At 40.2% G+C, this 19,855-nt stretch overlaps 1 protein-coding gene and 1 long non-coding RNA gene across 2 annotated transcripts; both read left to right on the top strand.

Moving 5' to 3' along the window:
* Nucleotides 1–414: 414 nt before the first annotated feature.
* Nucleotides 415–7,676, top strand: LOC124880076. The gene is made up of 6 exons (XR_007041230.1): nucleotides 415–487; nucleotides 801–860; nucleotides 964–1,017; nucleotides 1,541–1,597; nucleotides 2,933–2,983; nucleotides 7,619–7,676. It is a non-coding gene; the product is annotated as an uncharacterized LOC124880076 (long non-coding RNA).
* Nucleotides 7,677–8,167: 491 nt separating this feature from the next.
* On the top strand, nucleotides 8,168–15,409 carry LOC124880075. The gene is made up of 11 exons (XM_047384971.1): nucleotides 8,168–8,461; nucleotides 9,032–9,244; nucleotides 9,738–10,106; nucleotides 10,297–10,413; nucleotides 10,577–10,774; nucleotides 11,110–11,196; nucleotides 11,547–11,791; nucleotides 11,950–12,069; nucleotides 12,430–12,570; nucleotides 12,825–12,939; nucleotides 13,180–15,409. The coding sequence occupies exons 5-11, from the start codon at nucleotides 10,615–10,617 to the stop codon at nucleotides 13,284–13,286; spliced, it is 975 nt and encodes a 324-aa protein (XP_047240927.1). The 5' UTR covers nucleotides 8,168–8,461; nucleotides 9,032–9,244; nucleotides 9,738–10,106; nucleotides 10,297–10,413; nucleotides 10,577–10,614; the 3' UTR covers nucleotides 13,287–15,409.
* Nucleotides 15,410–19,855: the final 4,446 nt, after the last annotated feature.

Raw genomic sequence — 19,855 nt, 5'->3', positions numbered from 1 at the left:
AATATAACTTCTAGTAAACTAATCACCTTCTCATAAATCCATCTCTGCTTTCTCCCTCCTCATCTGAGGAGATCCCCTCTAGCAACCTGCTGAGAAGCAAAGGTTCTATTAAAGCACATATAAAAATCATTTGGTTTTATGACGCCTGTGCCTGTGATTTTCTGTACTTTTAGCCTGAATTACCAGGTGACAGGGTACATTCCTTCATGCCAGCCAGCAGATCATGAAGGAGTGATCATGAAGCAATGTAATAAGGAGATTATCTTTGAAATGGAAAGCACCGAGTTACAAATGGTTCACACCCATTCTCATTTTAACCATGACCCTCCCACTACTGGTCTGGATAGACTGGTTCTTCAACTTGATTGTGTATAAATAAGATTGAGGTTGAACTATGCTTCCCAAAAAAAAAAAAATAGAAAGAAAGTTAATAATAAGAAAGAAAAAGAAATGAACAAATTAATTATTTTAGCCTTGGCAATTTCACGTACGTTTTTATTGATTTTGGTTCTTAACTGACTTATTCTGTCTGACAATGTCTAGCATTTTTTTATTAACTGAAGTAGATTTAAATTTCTGTTAGTTTTCTCAGAAGTACTCATATTGTTGTATCAATATTACTTACAGCATGTAATATTGACATGTAATAATCTGTGGCTGAACAAATAACTTTAACTGATTTTAATTAGGTTTTCAACATTGACAGTCTGTATATTTGCTAAGACAATTTCATACATGCTCATCAATTGTGAACTGTTGTGTTTGAACTTCATGTTTTTTTTCTTTGCCTTTTTTTACAGTTATAGTGGGAGCTTTTTTAGTTATTAAAAGCGATTTACTCTTCCACATTGATGATAAAGGTAAGACAGTTTTTGTATATTTACTGAGGCTATTTCATGCATGCTCATCAGTTTAGAAATGTGTTACATTGTGTTTGTTTTTTACTGACTTGTGTTTTTACAGGAATGTCTAATGGTGTAAAGATTTTAAAATTCATCGGTGAAATCTTAGTTCTAGGTAAGACAACACAGCAAGACTTTTCTCCTCAGCTCTCTGATTACTTTGTGGCTAACTTGCAACCTGATCTCCATCTGTAATTTGAAAAACTGTTCCTTTTTGAAAATGGTTGTTGGTACATTTAATTGAGCATATTTGTTCACATCATAACCCAGGTTGGTGAAGGAATACTTTTAATCAACTAACACAGGGGTGCTAGATCAGGGCAAAAAAGAGAAATATCATCACGATCATTTAAAATTGTTATTCCTAGACTATTCCTGCTAGTTTTCTCTTTGGCAATCAGTCATATTGTTGTATTAATGTTACATTCAGCTTGTAATAATGACAGTATTTTGTTTCAACGCTGTTCCTACCATAATCTATGGCTGAACAAGTAACTTTAACTGATTTCAATTAGATTTTCAACAGTGACTATATTTTTATATTTACTGAGGCTATTTCATACATGCTCATCAGTTTAGAAATGTGTTACATTGTGTTTGAACTTAATGTTGTTTCTCGCTGACTTATGTTTTTACAGTGATAGATTTTCTTCGGTAATTACAACAAAATCTCGATTTCTGCGTCATCGCTGATGGTAAGGCAGCACAGCAAGGCTTCTCTCCTCTGCTCTCTGTTTAAACACTTTGCAACCTGATCTGATTTCTATCTGTAATTTAAAATACTGTTCATTTTTAAAAGTGGCAGTTGATACATTTAATTTCACTCGTTTGCTATATATATATATACAGGTCCTTCTCAAAATATTAGCATATTGTGATAAAGTTCATTATTTTCCATAATGTCAAACTGTTCCTTTTTGAAAATGGTTGTTGGTACATTTAATTGAGCATATTTGTTCACATCATAACCCAGGTTGGTGAAGGAATACTTTTAATCAACTAACACAGGGGTGCTAGATCAGGGCAAAAAAGAGAAATATCATCACGATCATTTAAAATTGTTATTCCTAGACTATTCCTGCTAGTTTTCTCTTTGGCAATCAGTCATATTGTTGTATTAATGTTACTTTCAGCTTGTAATAATGACAGTATTTTGTTTCAATGATGTTCCTACCATAATCTGTGGCTGAACAAGTAACTTTAACTGATTTTAATTACCGTATTTTCCACACTATAAGGCGCACCGGATTATAAGGCGCATAGAATAGAAGCTACTGCAGTCAAACGTTTGACTGGAGTTGCGTTATGCATCCACTAGATGGAGCTGTGCTAAAGAGAATGTCAACAAAATAGTCAGATAAGTCAGTCAGTCAAACTTTATTAATACACTACAAACCAGCGTTCTAATAACTCCATTTACTCTCATGGTAAGGTCTCCTCTACATAGAAATCTATTGAATAGAGCCAACCGCACGTTAGGAATGCATTGGAGTCTATGAAGTTGAAGTTGAAATCAAACGTTAGTTAAAACGTGAAAGGGAACTTTTCCCTGATTCAGTAAACACGTAAAAGAAACAGTTTGATGCACTAAATCAAACGTTAGTACTGTTAACCTTTCCTGTTTCTGTCCCCTGACCGTAGTCTGATGACACAGGGGAGACGCTTTCTCCAGGGCCGAAGTTACTAGTTTCCTCGGGGTTAACTCCCTCACTCATACGTTGCTGAGTTGAGCATGAAGAAACAGCATCAAAACACTGAGTTGTTGACGAGATTCGGGGTTCTTTTTAATGACTTTGCAGCACGTAAAAACACAGGGCTTACAGACTCATACACCGCTGCTCCGGTCGCCGTCTCTACCCACCCTACACACACAATAATACCGACGTCACTCCTTCACTCTTGATTCTCAGCTACGGCAGCACACAGCGCCACCTCTGTCCGGAGGAGTAATGTCAACATCTTCCATGCAGTTTAGAAATGTTTTACAATGTCTTTGAACTTGATGTTGTTTTGCTGACGTGTGTTTACAGACAAACTTGTTTCGACCCAAAAAGCAGCCAAGACTATCCTAGCATTTCTAGGTAAGACAACACAGCAAGACTTTTCTCCTCAGCTCTCTGATTACTTTGTGGCTAACTTGCAACCTGATTTCCATCTGTAATTTGAAAAACTGTTCCTTTTTGAAAATGGTTGTTGGTACATTTAATTGAGCATATTTGTTCACATCATAACCCAGGTTGGTGAAGGAATACTTTTAATCAACTAACACAGGGGTGCTAGATCAGGGCAAAAAAGAGAAATATCATCACGATCATTTAAAATTGTTATTCCTAGACTATTCCTGCTAGTTTTCTCTTTGGCAATCAGTCATATTGTTGTATTAATGTTACTTTCAGCTTGTAATAATGACAGTATTTTGTTTCAATGATGTTCCTACCATAATCTGTGGCTGAACAAGTAACTTTAACTGATTTTAATTACCGTATTTTCCACACTATAAGGCGCACCGGATTATAAGGCGCATAGAATAGAAGCTACTGCAGTCAAACGTTTGACTGGAGTTGCGTTATGCATCCACTAGATGGAGCTGTGCTAAAGAGAATGTCAACAAAACAGTCAGATAAGTCAGTCAGTCAAACTTTATTAATACACTACAAACCAGCGTTCTAATAACTCCATTCACTCTCATGGTAAGGTCTCCTCTACATAGAAATCTATTGAATAGAGCCAACCGCACGTTAGGAATGCATTGGAGTCTATGAAGTTGAAGTTGAAATCAAACGTTAGTTAAAACGTGAAAGGGAACTTTTCCCTGATTCAGTAAACACGTAAAAGAAACAGTTTGATGCACTAAATCAAACGTTAGTACTGTTAACCTTTCCTGTTTCTGTCCCCTGACCGTAGTCTGATGACACAGGGGAGACGCTTTCTCCAGGGCCGAAGTTACTAGTTTCCTCGGGGTTAACTCCCTCACTCATACGTTGCTGAGTTGAGCATGAAGAAACAGCATCAAAACACTGAGTTGTTGACGAGATTCGGGGTTCTTTTTAATGACTTTGCAGCACGTAAAAACACAGGGCTTAAAGACTCATACACCGCTGCTCCGGTCGCCGTCTCTACCCACCCCACACACACAATAATACCGACGTCACTCCTTCACTCTTGATTCTCAGCTACGGCAGCACACAGCGCCACCTCTGTCCGGAGGAGTAATGTCAACATCTTCCATACACACACACGAAACATACACCCCACACACTGAGCATCTAATCACATATAGTTCAGGCAATTCCTGCAACAGTACATTCAAACGTTATACACACACAAGTGGTGTTGGACTAGGAGTAAGCACAGTACAGGTGTTTACCGCTATTACTTCGGCGACGCCCCTGACTACGGTAGCCGTAATGCTGCAAGCGGTGCGGCTTTGCAGTTTACCAGTCGTACTGAAACATTTTGACAGAGCGCCGTGTACAACCAGTATGGATCAACCAATTAACCAATTGATCCATATATAAGTAGTATAAGTATAATCCATATATACTACAGAGCCCTCTATTTATGGCGTAAATCTGTTTCATCTGATTTTGAATTAAAAATGAAGTAGAATTGTTACCAGTGAATATTAATGCATTGAAATTGTGTACCTGAATTGCTTTTACCCTGAATTTACTGCTTCAAATTTTCAATAGCAATGCTTCACTATTTTCATATTCAGAATCAAAATTTCATGTTTCAAAAAAATTTAAATAAAATAATTCTAATAGAAATTCTAACAAGCAGTCAAATTTAACCGGCAGAATTCAGTATTGAAATATGCAGTCTGAAATTCAATTTGAAACAGCTGAGATCCCAGGGAAAAGCAATAGATTATAGATAAAGTTGAACCAATATCCAGCCTTTTCATCAGGGTTTCATGTAAAACTGTTTTCTATAAAGTGAACAGCTGGTAACTCATCTGTCCAGCTGTTTCTGTTAGTCAGCTATCATCTCCAGCAACGCTGACACAATTTTGGTTTGTTTTACATTAAGACCTAATAAACAGGCTGGATATTGGTTTGACTTGATCTAGAATGTCAGCTGTTTTCATAAATTTAAGACGTTGTATTTTGATGCTGAATTTTGCTGGTTGAATTTGGCGTCTCTAAAATTTAGCAACTGAAATCTAAACTTTGTATTTTCACAAACTTCATTTAGTTCAATGTCATTTTAAAAAAAAATTTAATTTTGATTTTGAATATGAAAATACTGAAAAATACAGGTGAAAATTCACTAATAAAGATAGGAAGGTTTAATTTCAGTGTAAAAAAATTCAGATACACTACTTCAACCATGAACCGCCACCTTAACGTGGTGGAAGGGTTTAAGTGCTCGAATGATCCTCGAGGATGTTGTCTGGGGCTTAAATGCCCCTGATAGGGTCTCCCATGGCAAACAGGCTGTAGGTGACGGGTCAGAAAAAGAGCAGTTCAAGACACCTTCATGAGGACCACAAAATCGAGGCATGTGACATTCAACTCCCACCTCCGGGAGAACTTTGACCAGATTTTGGGGGATGTTGGAGACAGAGTCCGAGTGGACCATGTTCTCCGCATCTATTGTCGATGCTGCCGCCCGTAGCTGCGGCTGTAAGTTCTGTGGTGGCAGCAATCCCCGAACCCGGTGGTGCACACCGGCAGTAAGCTGAAGGGTCCCATCGGCTGTGGTTGGCTTGTGGGACTCCTGAGGCGGCTGACAGGTACTGTGAGGCCAAGCGTGCCGCGGCCCGAGCTGTGGCAGAGGCAAAAACTCGGGCCGTGGAAGGAGTACTTTGAGGATCTCCTCAATCCTGCCGTCACGCATTCCCTGGTGGAAGCAGAGGCTGGGGACTCAGGGTTGGACTCCATCACCCAGGCTGAAGTCACCGCGGTGGTTTAAAAGCTCCACAGTGGCAAGGCTTCAGGGTTGGATGAGATCTGCCCTGAGTACCTCAATTAGGGTACTCAGGGCTTTATTAGGGGCCATCCGGTCCCTGTACAAGCGGAGCAGGAGTTTGGTCCGCATTGCCGGCACTAAGTCGGACCTGTTCCCGATGCACGTTGGACTCCGGCAGGGCTGCCCTTTGTCACCGGTCCTGTTCATAACTTTTATGGACAGGATTTCTAGGCACAGCCAAGGGCCGGAGGGGGTCCGGTTTGGGGACCAGAGGATTTCGTCTCTTCTTTTTGCGGATGACGTGGTCCTGAACTTGCCAGAACCTACAGCATGCGCTGGGGCGGTTCGCAGCCGAGTGTGAAGCGGCTGGGACGAAGATCAGCTCCTCCAAGTCCGAGGCCATGGTTCTCGACCGGAAAAGGGTGGCTTGTCCTCTTCAGGTTGGAGGGGAGTTCCTGCCTCAAGTGGAGGAGTTTAAATATCTCGGGGTCTTGTTCACGGGTGAGGGAAAAATGGGGCGGGAGATCGACAGATGGATCGGTGCGGCTGCCGCAGTAATGGGGGCGCTGTGCCGGTCCATTGTGGTGAAGAGAGAGCTGAGCCGAAAAGCGAAGCTCTCGATTTACCGGTCGGTCTACATTCCTACCCTCACCTATGGCCATGAATTTTGGGTCATGACCGAAAGAACGAGATCCCGGATACAAGCGGCTGAAATGAGCTTCCTCCGTAGGGTGGCCGAGCACTCCCTTAGAGATAGGGTGAGGAGCCAGTTGAGGTGGCTCGGGCATCTATACCAGATGCCTCCTGGACGCCTTCCTCGGGAGGTGTTCCAGGCAAGTCCCACCGGGAGAAGGCCCAGGACACGCTGGAGGGACTATGTCTCTCGGCTGGCCTGGGAACGCCTTGGGTTCCCCCGGAGGAGCTGGAGGAGGTGTCTGGAGAGAGGGACGTCTGGGTGTCTCTGCTGAGTCTGCTGCCCCCGCAACCCGGTCCCGGATGAAGCAGAAGATGACGAGTACGAGTATTTCAATGCTATAATATGCAATGCTAAAAATTCAGTCTAATTTTAAAATTCAAAATCAGATTAAACAGATTTACCTATTGTCATCTTTCTTTTTTAATGGAAAAATAGTCTGAAATACTCATACACATGTCCTTCAAATTCAAACAAGGCAACAATTTGAAGCATTGTTAACACAGAAATAGATTAACACGGAACAGAAGGCTTTTTGCAACAACTGGGAGCATTGAAACATAAAAACAGACTGTCATTTTAAAACACTAATATTGACTGAACGACTCCCCACCTGCCTCCCCAACATGACTCTGGGATACTTTCATTGTTGAAGACCTCTAACAGCTACCCAACAAAATATTAATGCGTAAGTAGGGTTTTCGGCACCTGCTGTTTCTTAGACAACCTCTGTCCATCAAGCCCCATGATGAGTTTCTGCAGAGCTTCGAAAGTGTATTTCCACTCTGGGGGGGTAGCTGAGATTGAGTGCATAAACTAAAGTGAACAGCATTGCAAATGCTACTGGTACATTACCCAGCTCATTGAGGACTTGTACATCGACTTAATTAACATAATGTCAGTCAGTCATTTTCTACCGCTTATTCCATAGTGGGTCACAGGGGAGCTGGTGCCTATCTCCAGCAGTCTATGGGCAAAAGGCAGGGTACACCCTGGACAGGTCGCCAGTCCATCGCAGGGCAACACACAAACAACCATACACACACCTAAGGGCAATTTTGAGTGACCAATTAACCTAACAGGCATGTCTTTGGGCTGTGGGAGGAAGCCGGAGAACCTGGTGAGAACCCACGCATGCACGAGGAGGACATGGAAACTCCATGCTGAAAGACCCTGGCATCGAACCCAGGACCTTCTTGCTGCAAGGCAACAGCGCTACCAACTGCACCACCATGAAACTGCTTTATTTGACTCATAAATAAAATTAGTAATCAATCATCCTATTTGCATTTGCATTTTCTTCTTCAAGACTGCTCATTCGTTCACTTAATTAAAATGAAAAAAACATTTGAGATTTATTTTTCAAAATGTACCCCAGCAAATAGATACCAAAATTCAATTTGAAATGTAAAATTTGAAAATGAAAAAGCATTTCCAGAAATGCTTTTTCATTTTAAGAATGTGGCTGCATTGTTTGACTCATAAATAAAATTAGTAATCAATCATCCTATTTGCATTTTAATTTTCTTCTTCAAGACTGCTCATTCATTCACTAAATGAAAATGAAAATGAAAAAGACATTGTTTTTCGTTTTCGTGGTCTGCCCGCAAAGTACTGCCCAGAACTCGAAAACGAAAAAGCATTCCGAGCTGCGGGCGCAGCAGAGTGACGTCAGCAGCCGCTCTCCCTCAGCTCCCCGCTGACCGAGCTACCCATCTTGTTCGGTAGGGGGCGCTGTGCACGTCTGCATTGCATTACATTGCAAACGTGCGGGAAAACTGATTGAATTGCCGGTGTGGGTCTGACTATTTGGACGCAGAGTAAGCAACCACAATGACCAAAACAGTGGCAGAACTACTGAGGGAGGCCGCTGCTGCTTTAGAACAAGTTCCTTCTTCCAACGCACCTGTGGCAACGCCGAATGCTCCTGAGCGCCGTAACAATGCTCGAGGTAAGGTTTTACCAAGAAAAGCCAGCAAATTAACATGCACGTGTGAGATCGTTTTTTTTTTTTTTAAGATGTCATGTCAACGCGATACACTGTTGTTGAGTGTTAGGGCCCGCCAGACAAGTATCAGTGATTTTTTTATTTTGTTAACTGAAGTTACAGTTACAGTAGAATATAATGAAGCAACCATTTGTTTCAACAACTAACTTAAGTGTCAACAACAGCAAGTCTGACATCAGTGTGTATGCCTGGAGCCATTAGGCTTCTAACAAGCTGCAGTCAACAAAGACCCTTGTAAATTTGTATACGTTTTCTACTATTAATTCAACATGATAGAAATTAAATTACATCATGCAATCTTACTGTTCTGCATTAAAATGTTAAGCAAAAAATATCAATTGATCAAAAAAATGTTGGACTATGTTTATCTCACCATTTATGTTTGTATGTTTATGTATAACTACACTATATCCTTATTTTATTTTTAATTCTGTTTCTTCTTTTTAACATATTCAAAATAAAGTTCAATTAAGTTGAATTTATGTTCTGCTTTCCAACCCATATTTCTTCCAGCTGAGGTTTTGAGGTTGTTTGGTCCTTACCCTGCACGAGGTGTACAACGGAAGTCAACCTCACTAGCCACCATGACCAAAAAATGTAAAAAGACCACATACACTCACGCTTTCTTCTGCCTGGCTAAAAGAAAGGACAGTGATATCCCAACCGCAGCAGCAAAAAGAACGCTTGAAAGGGCAGGATTAGGGGAAAGGAAAATCACATTCCCAGGTATGCCTACAAGTATGTATTGAATAATATCTGACTGAAAAAAGGGGTTTTATTTACCCAAAAGAGGTTAGGGTTAGCAGAACCCAACGCAAGAAATACAAACTTAATATAAAGTGAGTTTACTGAACAAACTAATGATGTAACTGCCCAACAAAAGACAAAACAGACATACTGAACTGGACACAAAAGGACATGAAACAAAACCCATGTGTATTGCTTTCTGTCTGTAATGTGCCATGTGCTTGAAACAAAGTAAACTAAATTAAGACATAATTAACTAAAAGTAGAAAGAAATTAAAGTATAAGTGCAGGGGGTTATTGACATTTAGACCAGTTGTGAGGCCATCAGTCAGTAAGACCAATGCCTTACCTGTGATACTTTAAATGTCAAAAATTGGTCAGCTATCTAATTTTAGGACACCATGATGTTGTAATAAAGTTAAATGTTTACATTTTACCCCTAAACTGGTTACAATACCTTTTTTTTTCTCAGATAAATACTGTGGTGCATCTGACTTTTCTGATCACATAGAGTTGAACTTTCCACAACTGAAGTACTGTGGTCGGTTTCAACTCCTGCGGAGCCGGGGCTCTACAAGGTCCAAGGTCTTGGAAATCATTCCTTGCCCACAGAATGGGTATACTCCAGAAGGCCTGTGTAGCAAAGAACTTGGAGTGGGGGCAGCTGTGATTTACATAAGGCCACTCCAAAAAGATATTTGTTACTATTGTCTCATTTATGCCAGGATCCTCCCAGTTTGACCCCCACTCCTCAAACAACTGGACCACTGGTGGAATGTGTCTACTGTGCAGAGATATTTAGCTTCTCTGAGATTCAAGGCCACAATGACTGTTGTGAAAGGTGAGACATATTTCTTGTTTATACATGAATTTGTATAGTGTAAATTGTGAAGTCCTACAGACATTTTATGTTCCTAAAACATCAGTTGACCCAAAAAAATATTTAATTTTATTAGTGTCTCACACACTGAACTATTATTGATGTTTTAGATTCCTTTAGTGTATTAACAATGTCCTGCTATCACTCCAAGGAAAAATAACTCCAAGATTCAAAACCCTTGAGAATACCCAGGCAGGAACCTCAGCTGCTGCTAGCTCATCAAGCAACCAAAATCCACTTGAAGAAAATTAAAGTAGTAGCTCTGAAGGTGCAACTGTCTTATTGTTTATAACCATAAACAATTAATGGATAAAAGTACTGATATTTATATTGTCCTTACAAAATAGAAGGAACTTTTAGCTGCTGTCCTAAAAAAACTTTTAAAAAATAAATCTTTTTCCAGTTTTCACTTATAATTAATTGATTTTCAGAATGGACAACAGAGCCTGATTTTTACAAGGCAGCCAACATGTTTTGCCATCACTTGCTCAGCAATGCTGAACTCAAGCCAGGATTGGTTGCCAGGCTGGACCTCGGATCCACCGAGGAAGATCGTGAAAGGGAGATTCTGACTTTCTACAAAAAAACGGGAATTGACTGGGCAAGCCCATTTTCTGTTATACTGACTGGTAGGTATCTTTCATTAAATGTGTTTTACTGCAACATTTCTAACAAGAACAGTGATTACAACTTAAAACTGAAGTAAAAACTTTAACTAGCTGAATAGTCTTTATGCCCCGCTCCACTACTTCCTTAGATTAAAGCAGCTCCTTTATTTTTTTTGTTTTACATTACATGCCAAATTGATTAATCCAGATGTGCCTTACCACAGCAGTCACAATAACAACCATGATCAGGCGCACCTTCGGAAAGTTGTCGAGCTATGAATAAAACCTATTGAAAATGACTCTTACATTATATATACAGTCCTATTAAGTCTACAGGGTAAGTCCTTGTATTTCAGGTGATGCAGCTATTGGAGATGATGTAAAACAGCATTTCCTGTCTATAGTAATGGAAAAAATCCAGTTTGGTTTCAACCTTGACTTTGGTGAGTTTTAAAATAAGTTTATTGTATTGTTTTTTGTGTAAAAAAAAACATACAATTTTAATCAAACACAAGTAATGGTTGGATGAATTGGCTCTGATTAGTTGGCCCTAAAGCCCAAAATTGATCTCAAATTGACAACTGCATTACATTGCATTGTGTTCTTTAACTGTAAATTGTCTTCTCTCATGTCTGGTATTTTGACTCACCCAAATCTGTTTGTGTGACACTATGTAAATCATTATCAGAGCTAGATATTTCCTTGAACTGCAATTGATAAACCTCAGGATAATGTTGTCTCAGCAGAAATCAGCTTTTATTTGTATCTTTTGTTTTTTTTTTTTTACTCTCAGAGAACACTGGCAGAACTCTTCTGTTCAATGGGACAGGCGATCACAAGGTCCCATCCACTTCCAAAGCCCTGATTGATGGAGACCTTTTCCGAGTAGCTGGACGTGCCATAGGACATTCTTTTATTCATGGAGGCCCTCGATTGACTGGACTGAGTCCAGCAATGTTGCAGCTAATTGTTGGAAGTAATCAGGAGTTTGCTGCACTTGAGCTTGCTGACTGCCCTGATACAGATGTCCTTGATGTGGTGTGTGAAGTTGTTTTTATTTTCATGACACAAATGTTTTTTAAATTCACTTCAATTGATTATTCCTATGCTTTCTTGCAAATATGTTTACTTTGTGCTTAACATAAAAGCATAAACCATAAAAGTGAAATACCGTTGCCTTACTTTATTAATTGCAGCTTGATAGTCAGCGAGAACAGGAACGATGTGAGGTGAACAACTTAGCCTTTGGCTGGGATCTTCCTCCCATCAACGATAACAACAGGAGGTGGTTGGCAGAGAAAATTCTACAGCATGCGGTATATGAATAATTATAAATGAAATTAAGTACTTTATCTTTTTTTTGTCATTTATTCTATTTTTTTTTTTTTGCTGCTGAAATAGCCACATATATATATACATGCACACACACACACACACACATATATATGAAATTTTGCATATACAAATTTCACCCATTAGTTAGGCTACCTCCTTGTATGTCGTTTTTTTAATTCTCAACCCTTTTATTGGGTAAAAAACAATAAAAGTAGTTCAACCAAACCAAATTATGCTACGTATATTGTAAAAAAGATTCACTAGTGTAATAGTGTCTTTTTTTTTCCACCAGCAACTGTATCTAAATTGTACTTAAACTTATTGATAATTTATGTTTATAGGTCATTGAACGGAGAAGAGCACAAATGAAGCAGCTCCGTAAGGGGCTGAAAGAGAGCGTTGTTCTCACTATGATTAAAGAGCGTCCAGCCCTAGCCGAGGTACTTTTCCCAAAATCAGCAGAACAAGTGATGGACTCACAGGTAATTGGCTTCTAATAAGAAACTGCTGACTGTTTACATAAATATCATTGTGGTAATTTTCATTGTAATTAGAATACTGCTTTAAGTGTAACATTTTGTATTTCTATCTTTCCGATAACAATCCTCCATTTTTATATACAATTAAGGTTGCCTTTTTTATCTGTACTTTTCTGAATGTGATATTTGCAAAGTAGCTCTACTCTGTTGATATGCCTTTTTAACTGATAGTCTTTGAAAATGTTTTTACTTCTTAGACCATCTTGAAAAGGATCATCTGGCCAATGCCAGATAGTGAGGATGAGGATGACCACAGCAACGTGGAGGAGACATGCTTGGTGACAGGCTTTTTGAGAGATTACATTGAAAAAGGTCAGATAACACGTTAAAACAGATCCGATTCAGAACACTCTTCATATCCTAGAGCTATTGCTGATTATTCACATCGAGTCCGTATTTATGGAAACATGTTGGCGAGAAATAACATTTTGTGGACAATGTTTTATTTTACTGTAGAAAGTCCAATTTTTTAAAAGCACTCTACAGTGAAGCAGTGACTAATGTTTGGGTAAACTTCAAAAAGGTAATACTGTCTTTGTATGGTCTTCTCAGGAACTACAACAACTCCTGAAGTTCTGGACAGGTTGGAGTATACCTTTATGTTGAAGTATCTCCAGAAATTACTCTGCCAGTCGCTTCAACCTGCCTCACAACGTTGAAACTCCCACTGAAGTGCCAAAGTTACCAGGCGTTCAAAGAAAACCTGGAAGCATCTGTGAGATCTACGGACTTTGGGTTTGGAATGATCTGAGATCTGCTTTAAAGCAGAGGTAGGGAGTAGGAGAAACCTAACTCCCACATTTCCATGTCTGGTTTATAGTTTTTGTAAATTTTAGTGACGCTTCTCTTTATTTTTTACCAGTTGGTGAAAAGATAGTTCTACTCTCATGTTGAATATATTTGTAGTCAATCATACAAAAGTACCTCCATAACGAACTACCCCCTTAAACCGTTTAATAATGTTGACATTTTAATATCATACAGTTAAGGAAGGAGTGTGATATTTTATTGACAAATGTTTAAGGTTGTGGAATAAAGACAACTTCAAAAAGAAAAAAAAAAACAGTTTCTTGCTTCCAGAATGCACCTAAAATGCACACAACCTTTACAAGTGAACTTAATTAACTCTAATGTTGTTGCCAGTATTTAAGAATGCTGGGTTTAATTCTTGCCATATCAGTAGTGGTTGTGGTTCTGGATAGAGTGGAGGGGAGGACTGTGACTGTCACTGCAGCAACTGCTGTAGTGTGGCTGTGTAGATGTCCAGTGCATCCAAGAAGGATGAACATTGGGGTCAGGTAAGCTAGCAGTGTCCTCCTCTGTCAGATGTTGCTGCAGCTCCACTTGCGGTACTTCAACTTGTTCCCTTTGATCTCCAATGTCATCAAATCCGTATGGTCCATCCCAATCAATACCATAGTCTGCCTCCACCTCAACACAAAAGAGTATTGGAATTTAAAATATAGAATATTAAATAATATAAAATATTTCATAAACGTTGTAACTGTTTCAGAAAAATAAGGCTTTGTTTGGATACAACACAATACAAAACATATCTTGAAATGTTTCACTGTAAGTTTAACAATTACAGTTTAAAAATGTTAAACTATGCAATCAGCTCTCCTAAGCTTCAAGGAGTCATCACCTGGTGTTTTAACATATCGTGTTTCTGTAATTGTATCAAAATTACACATGAGATTTTGACTGGTCTGGATGCTCATTGTAATAATGGTAATGAGGTGCACAATTGAGAAGCTGTTCACGTCGGAGGCAATGGACAGAGCTGGACCAGGGTTCGCTGCTGTCCCCCTCGCTTTCACAAATTAATTTTCTTGTAATGTATGTATGCATAAACAAAAATGTTCAATTTTCAGTCAAGTTTCAACTGAGGTCCAACTATAATAGAAATGTTTTAACAAGGAAAAATTAGATTTTAAGGTGATGACTCCTTTACATATTTAATTTTTAAAGAAATGTAGCCACATAATTTTAGGGTTTTATAATATTTAATTTAAATGATGACTCCTAATATGATACACTCAACCATTTTAACATACCTCATCAGGATCCTCAAGGTTTCTGAATGATGCCCAGAGATGGTAAGTAGAATGGCTACCTGCTGTTCTCAGACTATGATGGTTCCATGCATCCACGAAGAAGGCCAGTTGCTTCTGTAGTTGAGGCAGAAAAGTCCAGTGGAGAGCAAAAAGATGATTTTCATCATCAGGATTCAACATTCCTTCGCTTTCCAGGTTTCGAAAGACAACATGGAATGGGTCCAGGACTTGGATGTACACATCTCTCCACAGGCGTTCAATCCTGGAAGGGCAAGTGACATGATAAAGAAAAAAAAAATAAACAAATGGAAAAAATGGTTTTGCTTTGAATTATAATTGACAAATTAATAATTATGTTATTTAAAATTAGAATTGAAGACAAAAAAAACCACGTTCAAAGAAAAGGTTGATGTGCATAAAAGTGGTAACTTTAGATAGTCATAGTAATTTAGATTGTGACAGACACTAAAGCTCCACTGATGAATGAGGTATGGAATGAATAAATCAGGGAACTGAACAGTGCATTTGACCCTATGCACAGTTTTATAGATGAGGCCCTGGTCTTGGTCGAGTACTCGCCTGAAGTGTGAAAATACAAGCAAACTACACACTATAAAGTTTGATCTTTTAAGCTTTATGTCAGTGGTCAGAGGAGAGAAGATCGTAACATCCAACAATTATGTGAATAGAAAAGAAGAAATAAAAAAATAAAAAGTTTTGAAGTAGTTCTCTGGTCCCTAAATGTTGTTGTAATCCTTAAACACTGTTCAGGTCTCATTTGACCCATTTTTCTGAGCTCTACAGTGCAAGTATTTCACTCACAGTCATAAGTTTCCCTGTGACTATTGTTAGTGCTATTACAGGTCCTTCTCAAAATATTAGCATATTGTGATAAAGTTTATTATTTTCCATAATGTCATGATGAAAATTTAACATTCATATATTTTAGATTCATTGCACACTAACTGAAATATTTCAGGTCTTTTATTGTCTTAATACGGATGATTTTGGCATACAGCTCATGAAAACCCAAAATGTCCATGCTTTCTCCAGGTCCACAAAACGCATGTGAACCGGTTGAGCAAACTCCCATGAACCCTCGAGTACCCTGTAGAGGGTATAGAGCTGGTCCATTGTTCCACGGCCAGGACGAAAACCACACTGCTCCTCCTGAAGCCGAGGTTCGACTATCGGTCGGACTCTCCTCTCCAATACCCTGGCGTAGGCCTTACCAAGGAGGCTGAGGAGTGTGATCCCCCTGTAGTTGGAACACACCCCTTCTTATGAAGGGGGACCACCACCCCAGTCTGCCAGTCCAGAGGCACTGTCCCCGACCGCCACGCAATGTTGAAGAGGCGTGTCAACCATGACAGCCCTACAACATCCAGAGATTTGAGGTACTCAGGGCGGATCTCATCCACCCCCGAAGCCCCCGAAGAGTTGGCTACTAACACTTTAAATCTGGATCTGTACCTTTGCTATCAGAAGTCACAGTAGTGAGGCTGGGTTGATTCGCCCCAACAGTTTAATAATCAGAGACCAGAGTCTCAGTTAGTCAGAGCCCTTCTTTGTCTTTTACTACTTTGGTGGCTTTTAATTCTCTTCACGCACTGCACTATCTTTTTCAATTCGGTTTCATTTTAAATGATATCATATTTATTAATTAGACGACTAAATACGGAAACAGGACGGGGTTGTATGAACCTACTGAGCGCAGGCTCATTTCTCACGGTTTGTTTTCGTGACGTGTCATGGTGGCAGACACTTGTGGCACTGCGTGGAGAGGAGGACGATGGTCACGGTGCGCTCCTTGCATTTCAGTGGTGCAACAAAAAAACTAAGCAGAATCGTGGTGCATTCTTCTGTTGGTACAAGCGGGAAAGCAAAGTGCAACATGTGCCAAGAGCTCATTTTGTTTAAGTCAACAAACGTCAAGCAACGTCATTGAAAGATGCAACAGCAACCTACATTCATAATAGCAACAGTGAGACAGGAATTTGATTCAGAAATACAAAATGAAGAAACCGCATCTTGGTGTTCAGTACCTGTCACAACCGCATGGTGGCAGTGCTTCTACCACTGCTGGAAATACACAAAGGTAAATGTGGAAAAATTCATATTTACCAAGAGAAGAGACTGGAGATCGTCACTGAAGTCAGCTTTATTGATTACCATGCGTATGGGAGAGCAGTCAGACATGTATTCCAGCACTCTGCCAAAACTGCTCTAACTAGACAAGCAAAGAACAACCCTTTATAACAGCTTCAAGACAGTAATACTTGGAACTGAACTCTGATACAGTTGTACGCTTATCTGGGACTCTGTCCGTGGACCTTTCCCTGGGATAAACAGAGCCTTCTGTAGATCCATTGCTCTGGGCCCTGATTATACATTAGGCCATAGATTAGGTGACAGGGAGAAGAGGTGATTACTATATTAGGTCATGCAGAGTATTATGACAAAGGCTCATATCAAAAGACACCAAAGGTTTCATCAAGAGCAAACAAACTCTTTGTACCAGTTTGCAACACATCCCTTGACTCCACTCAGGCAGAATAAAATAGATGAAGAAATTGCAAAAAATGATTGCAAGTGATATTTATTCTTCCAGTACTGGAAGACAGACGGTTTGGAAGTGTTTGCTCTGAACCCAGACTACATTAATAACACAGAAAATGTTAGAGATGTATGAGAAGGAAGCTGCATCACTAAAATAAAAGGTGTCCAAAGCATCAGCAGTTTGTCTCCCAACAGACTTCTGGGTGTATCAGGTGACCACGTCATGTATGTCTGTGACCGGCCATTTTATTGATAATTTTAGTATGTTTTCCAGTTTACTAACTGCCACAGAGCAAAACACCTAGCAAGTTAACCTGTTTGTAATGCAGCAGAGTGGGTGTGGATATAAAGGTTGTGTGATGCATTTCTGACAGTGCTGCTAATATAACCAAGGCATCAGAACACAAGATGGACCCACCTACCTCTCCAGGCCCACACCATTAACCTTGTTGTTAAAGATGCTCTCAAAGGGCCACAGCCACTGATTGAAAAAGTCAGGGAAGCTGTCCAGGGTTTCCACAAAAGCACAGTGGGCACACTCAGGTCCAAATGAAAATGGAAGAACTACGTCCTAAACAGGGCATTACCACCAGAAGTCAAAGTATTACTTACTGCAAAGTTTTCTGACTGATAGAGATAATTTTGTCCTCACCCTGGCCATCATAAATGCACCTGTCTGTCCTTCATCCTGAGAAGAATGGACTGTGGTGGAGGAGATGTGCACCATCCTAAAGCCATTTTCATTTCCGCCAAAGCACAAAATCACCATTTTCACTTCTATTTTGCTCTTTTTTTAGTTTCTATATTACAAACAACACTAAAATGCTATTAATGCACACAGCACTTGTAGTTAAGAGCTACATTGGTATTTGGTGTTTATATTTTGATATTATATTAAAATATATACATAAAGAAAGGTTTTTGTTTCATGAACATACTGTTGTTTTCTTTTGCAACTTTTAAATAAAAATATTAATCTGACTTAACACACATGGTTTGTTCTGTTTGTTCACATGGTCTGAGGAGTGGACCTTCACCACCAGACCTCATGGATCCTGGAGATATCTGCTTATTACCTGCACCTTGTTAGCTCCTCACAGAGAACTGGTTCTGTATCAGGTCCATGAAGGTGTTGAGGTGTCAGAGTCTCAGGATGAACAGTTTTCAGGACGAGTCCAGAGTGACAAAGACGTCCTCAGAGAAGGACGAATCAGACTCCATGTGTCCAGACTGAGGACTGAAGACTCTGGTCTGTATCTGTGTGACGTGAAGACTGATGAAGGTTCTGGTTCTGGAAGATGTCGACTCAACGTCTCTGGTGAGTTGTTTGCTCAGAGCTTTATGACCTTTTAGCTTGTTTTCTTCATCATTCTGGTTTTTGTTGAGCATAAACATAAACTCAGTTTATTAGTAAAATGTTTTAACGTTTCCTGATTAAAACTGATGTTTTTATTTCTTCACAGCAGGAAGCAAACAGCCTGAACCTGAGAGAAAACCTGAAACTACAAACTCAAGTCCAGAAGTTCAACCTGAAAACAGAAAACATCGAGGAATCAGAATCAGAATCAGAATCAGAAAAGCTTTATTGCCAAGTACGTTTTTGGACATACAAGGAATTTGTTTTGGCGTAGTCGGTGCAATACAGTACAAGTTAAACAGTACAAACATATCTACAATATAATATAAATATAAGTGCACAGTTTTAAGTGAGTGAGAGTAAATATAGAGCAGTATAAGATGAGTCCAGTATAAGAGAGTCCAAGCTGAGCGTTAATGTAACGCATAGTTACAGGTTACAAGTGTCCTGTCAGCAAAAAAAGGGGGGGTGTGGGGGAAAGGGAGAGTGTCAGTGTGGTTTCCGGGCTTTGTTAACCAGGCTGGTGGCAGATGGGAAAAAACTGTTCTTGTGGCGTGAGGTTTTGGTCCGGATGGACCGCAGCCTCCTGCCAGAGGGGAGAGTCTCAAAGAGTCTGTGACCGGGGTGGGAGGGATCAGCCAGAATCTTCCCTGCCCGCTTCAGGGTCCTGGAGGTGTACAGTTCCTGGAGCGACAGTAGACTGCAGCCAATCACCTTCTCAGCAGACCGAATGACACGCTGCAGCCTGCCCTTATCCTTGGCTGTAGCAGCGGCGTACCAGATGGTGATGGAGGAGGTGAGGATGGACTCAATGATGGCTGTGTAGAAGTGCACCATCATAGTCTTTGGCAGGTTGAATTTCTTCAGCTGCCGCAGGAAGAACATCCTCTGCTGGGCTTTCTTGATGAGGGAGCTGATGTTTGGCTCCCACTTGAGATCCTGGGAGATGATGGTTCCCAGGAAGCGGAAAGATTCCACAGTGTCAATTGTGGAGTCACAGAGGGTGATGGGGGCAGGTGGGGCTGGGTTCTGCCTGAAGTTCACAACCATCTCCACTGTCTTTAGAGCGTTGAGCTCAAGGCTGTTCTGGCTGCACCAGTCCAACAGATGGTCCACTTCCCATCTGTACGCGGACTCGTCACCATCAGAGATGAGTCCGATCAGGGTGGTGTCGTCCGCAAACTTCAGAAGCTTGACAGACTGGTGACTGGAGGTGCAGCTGTTGGTGTACAGGGAGAAGAGCAGAGGAGAGAGA

This window comes from Girardinichthys multiradiatus, chromosome 14, assembly GCF_021462225.1.
Source record: "Girardinichthys multiradiatus isolate DD_20200921_A chromosome 14, DD_fGirMul_XY1, whole genome shotgun sequence".
NCBI lineage: Eukaryota > Metazoa > Chordata > Actinopteri > Cyprinodontiformes > Goodeidae > Girardinichthys > Girardinichthys multiradiatus.
The sequence above is the reverse complement of the archived record's forward strand: the minus strand, read 5'-3'. Positions and strand labels throughout refer to the sequence as shown.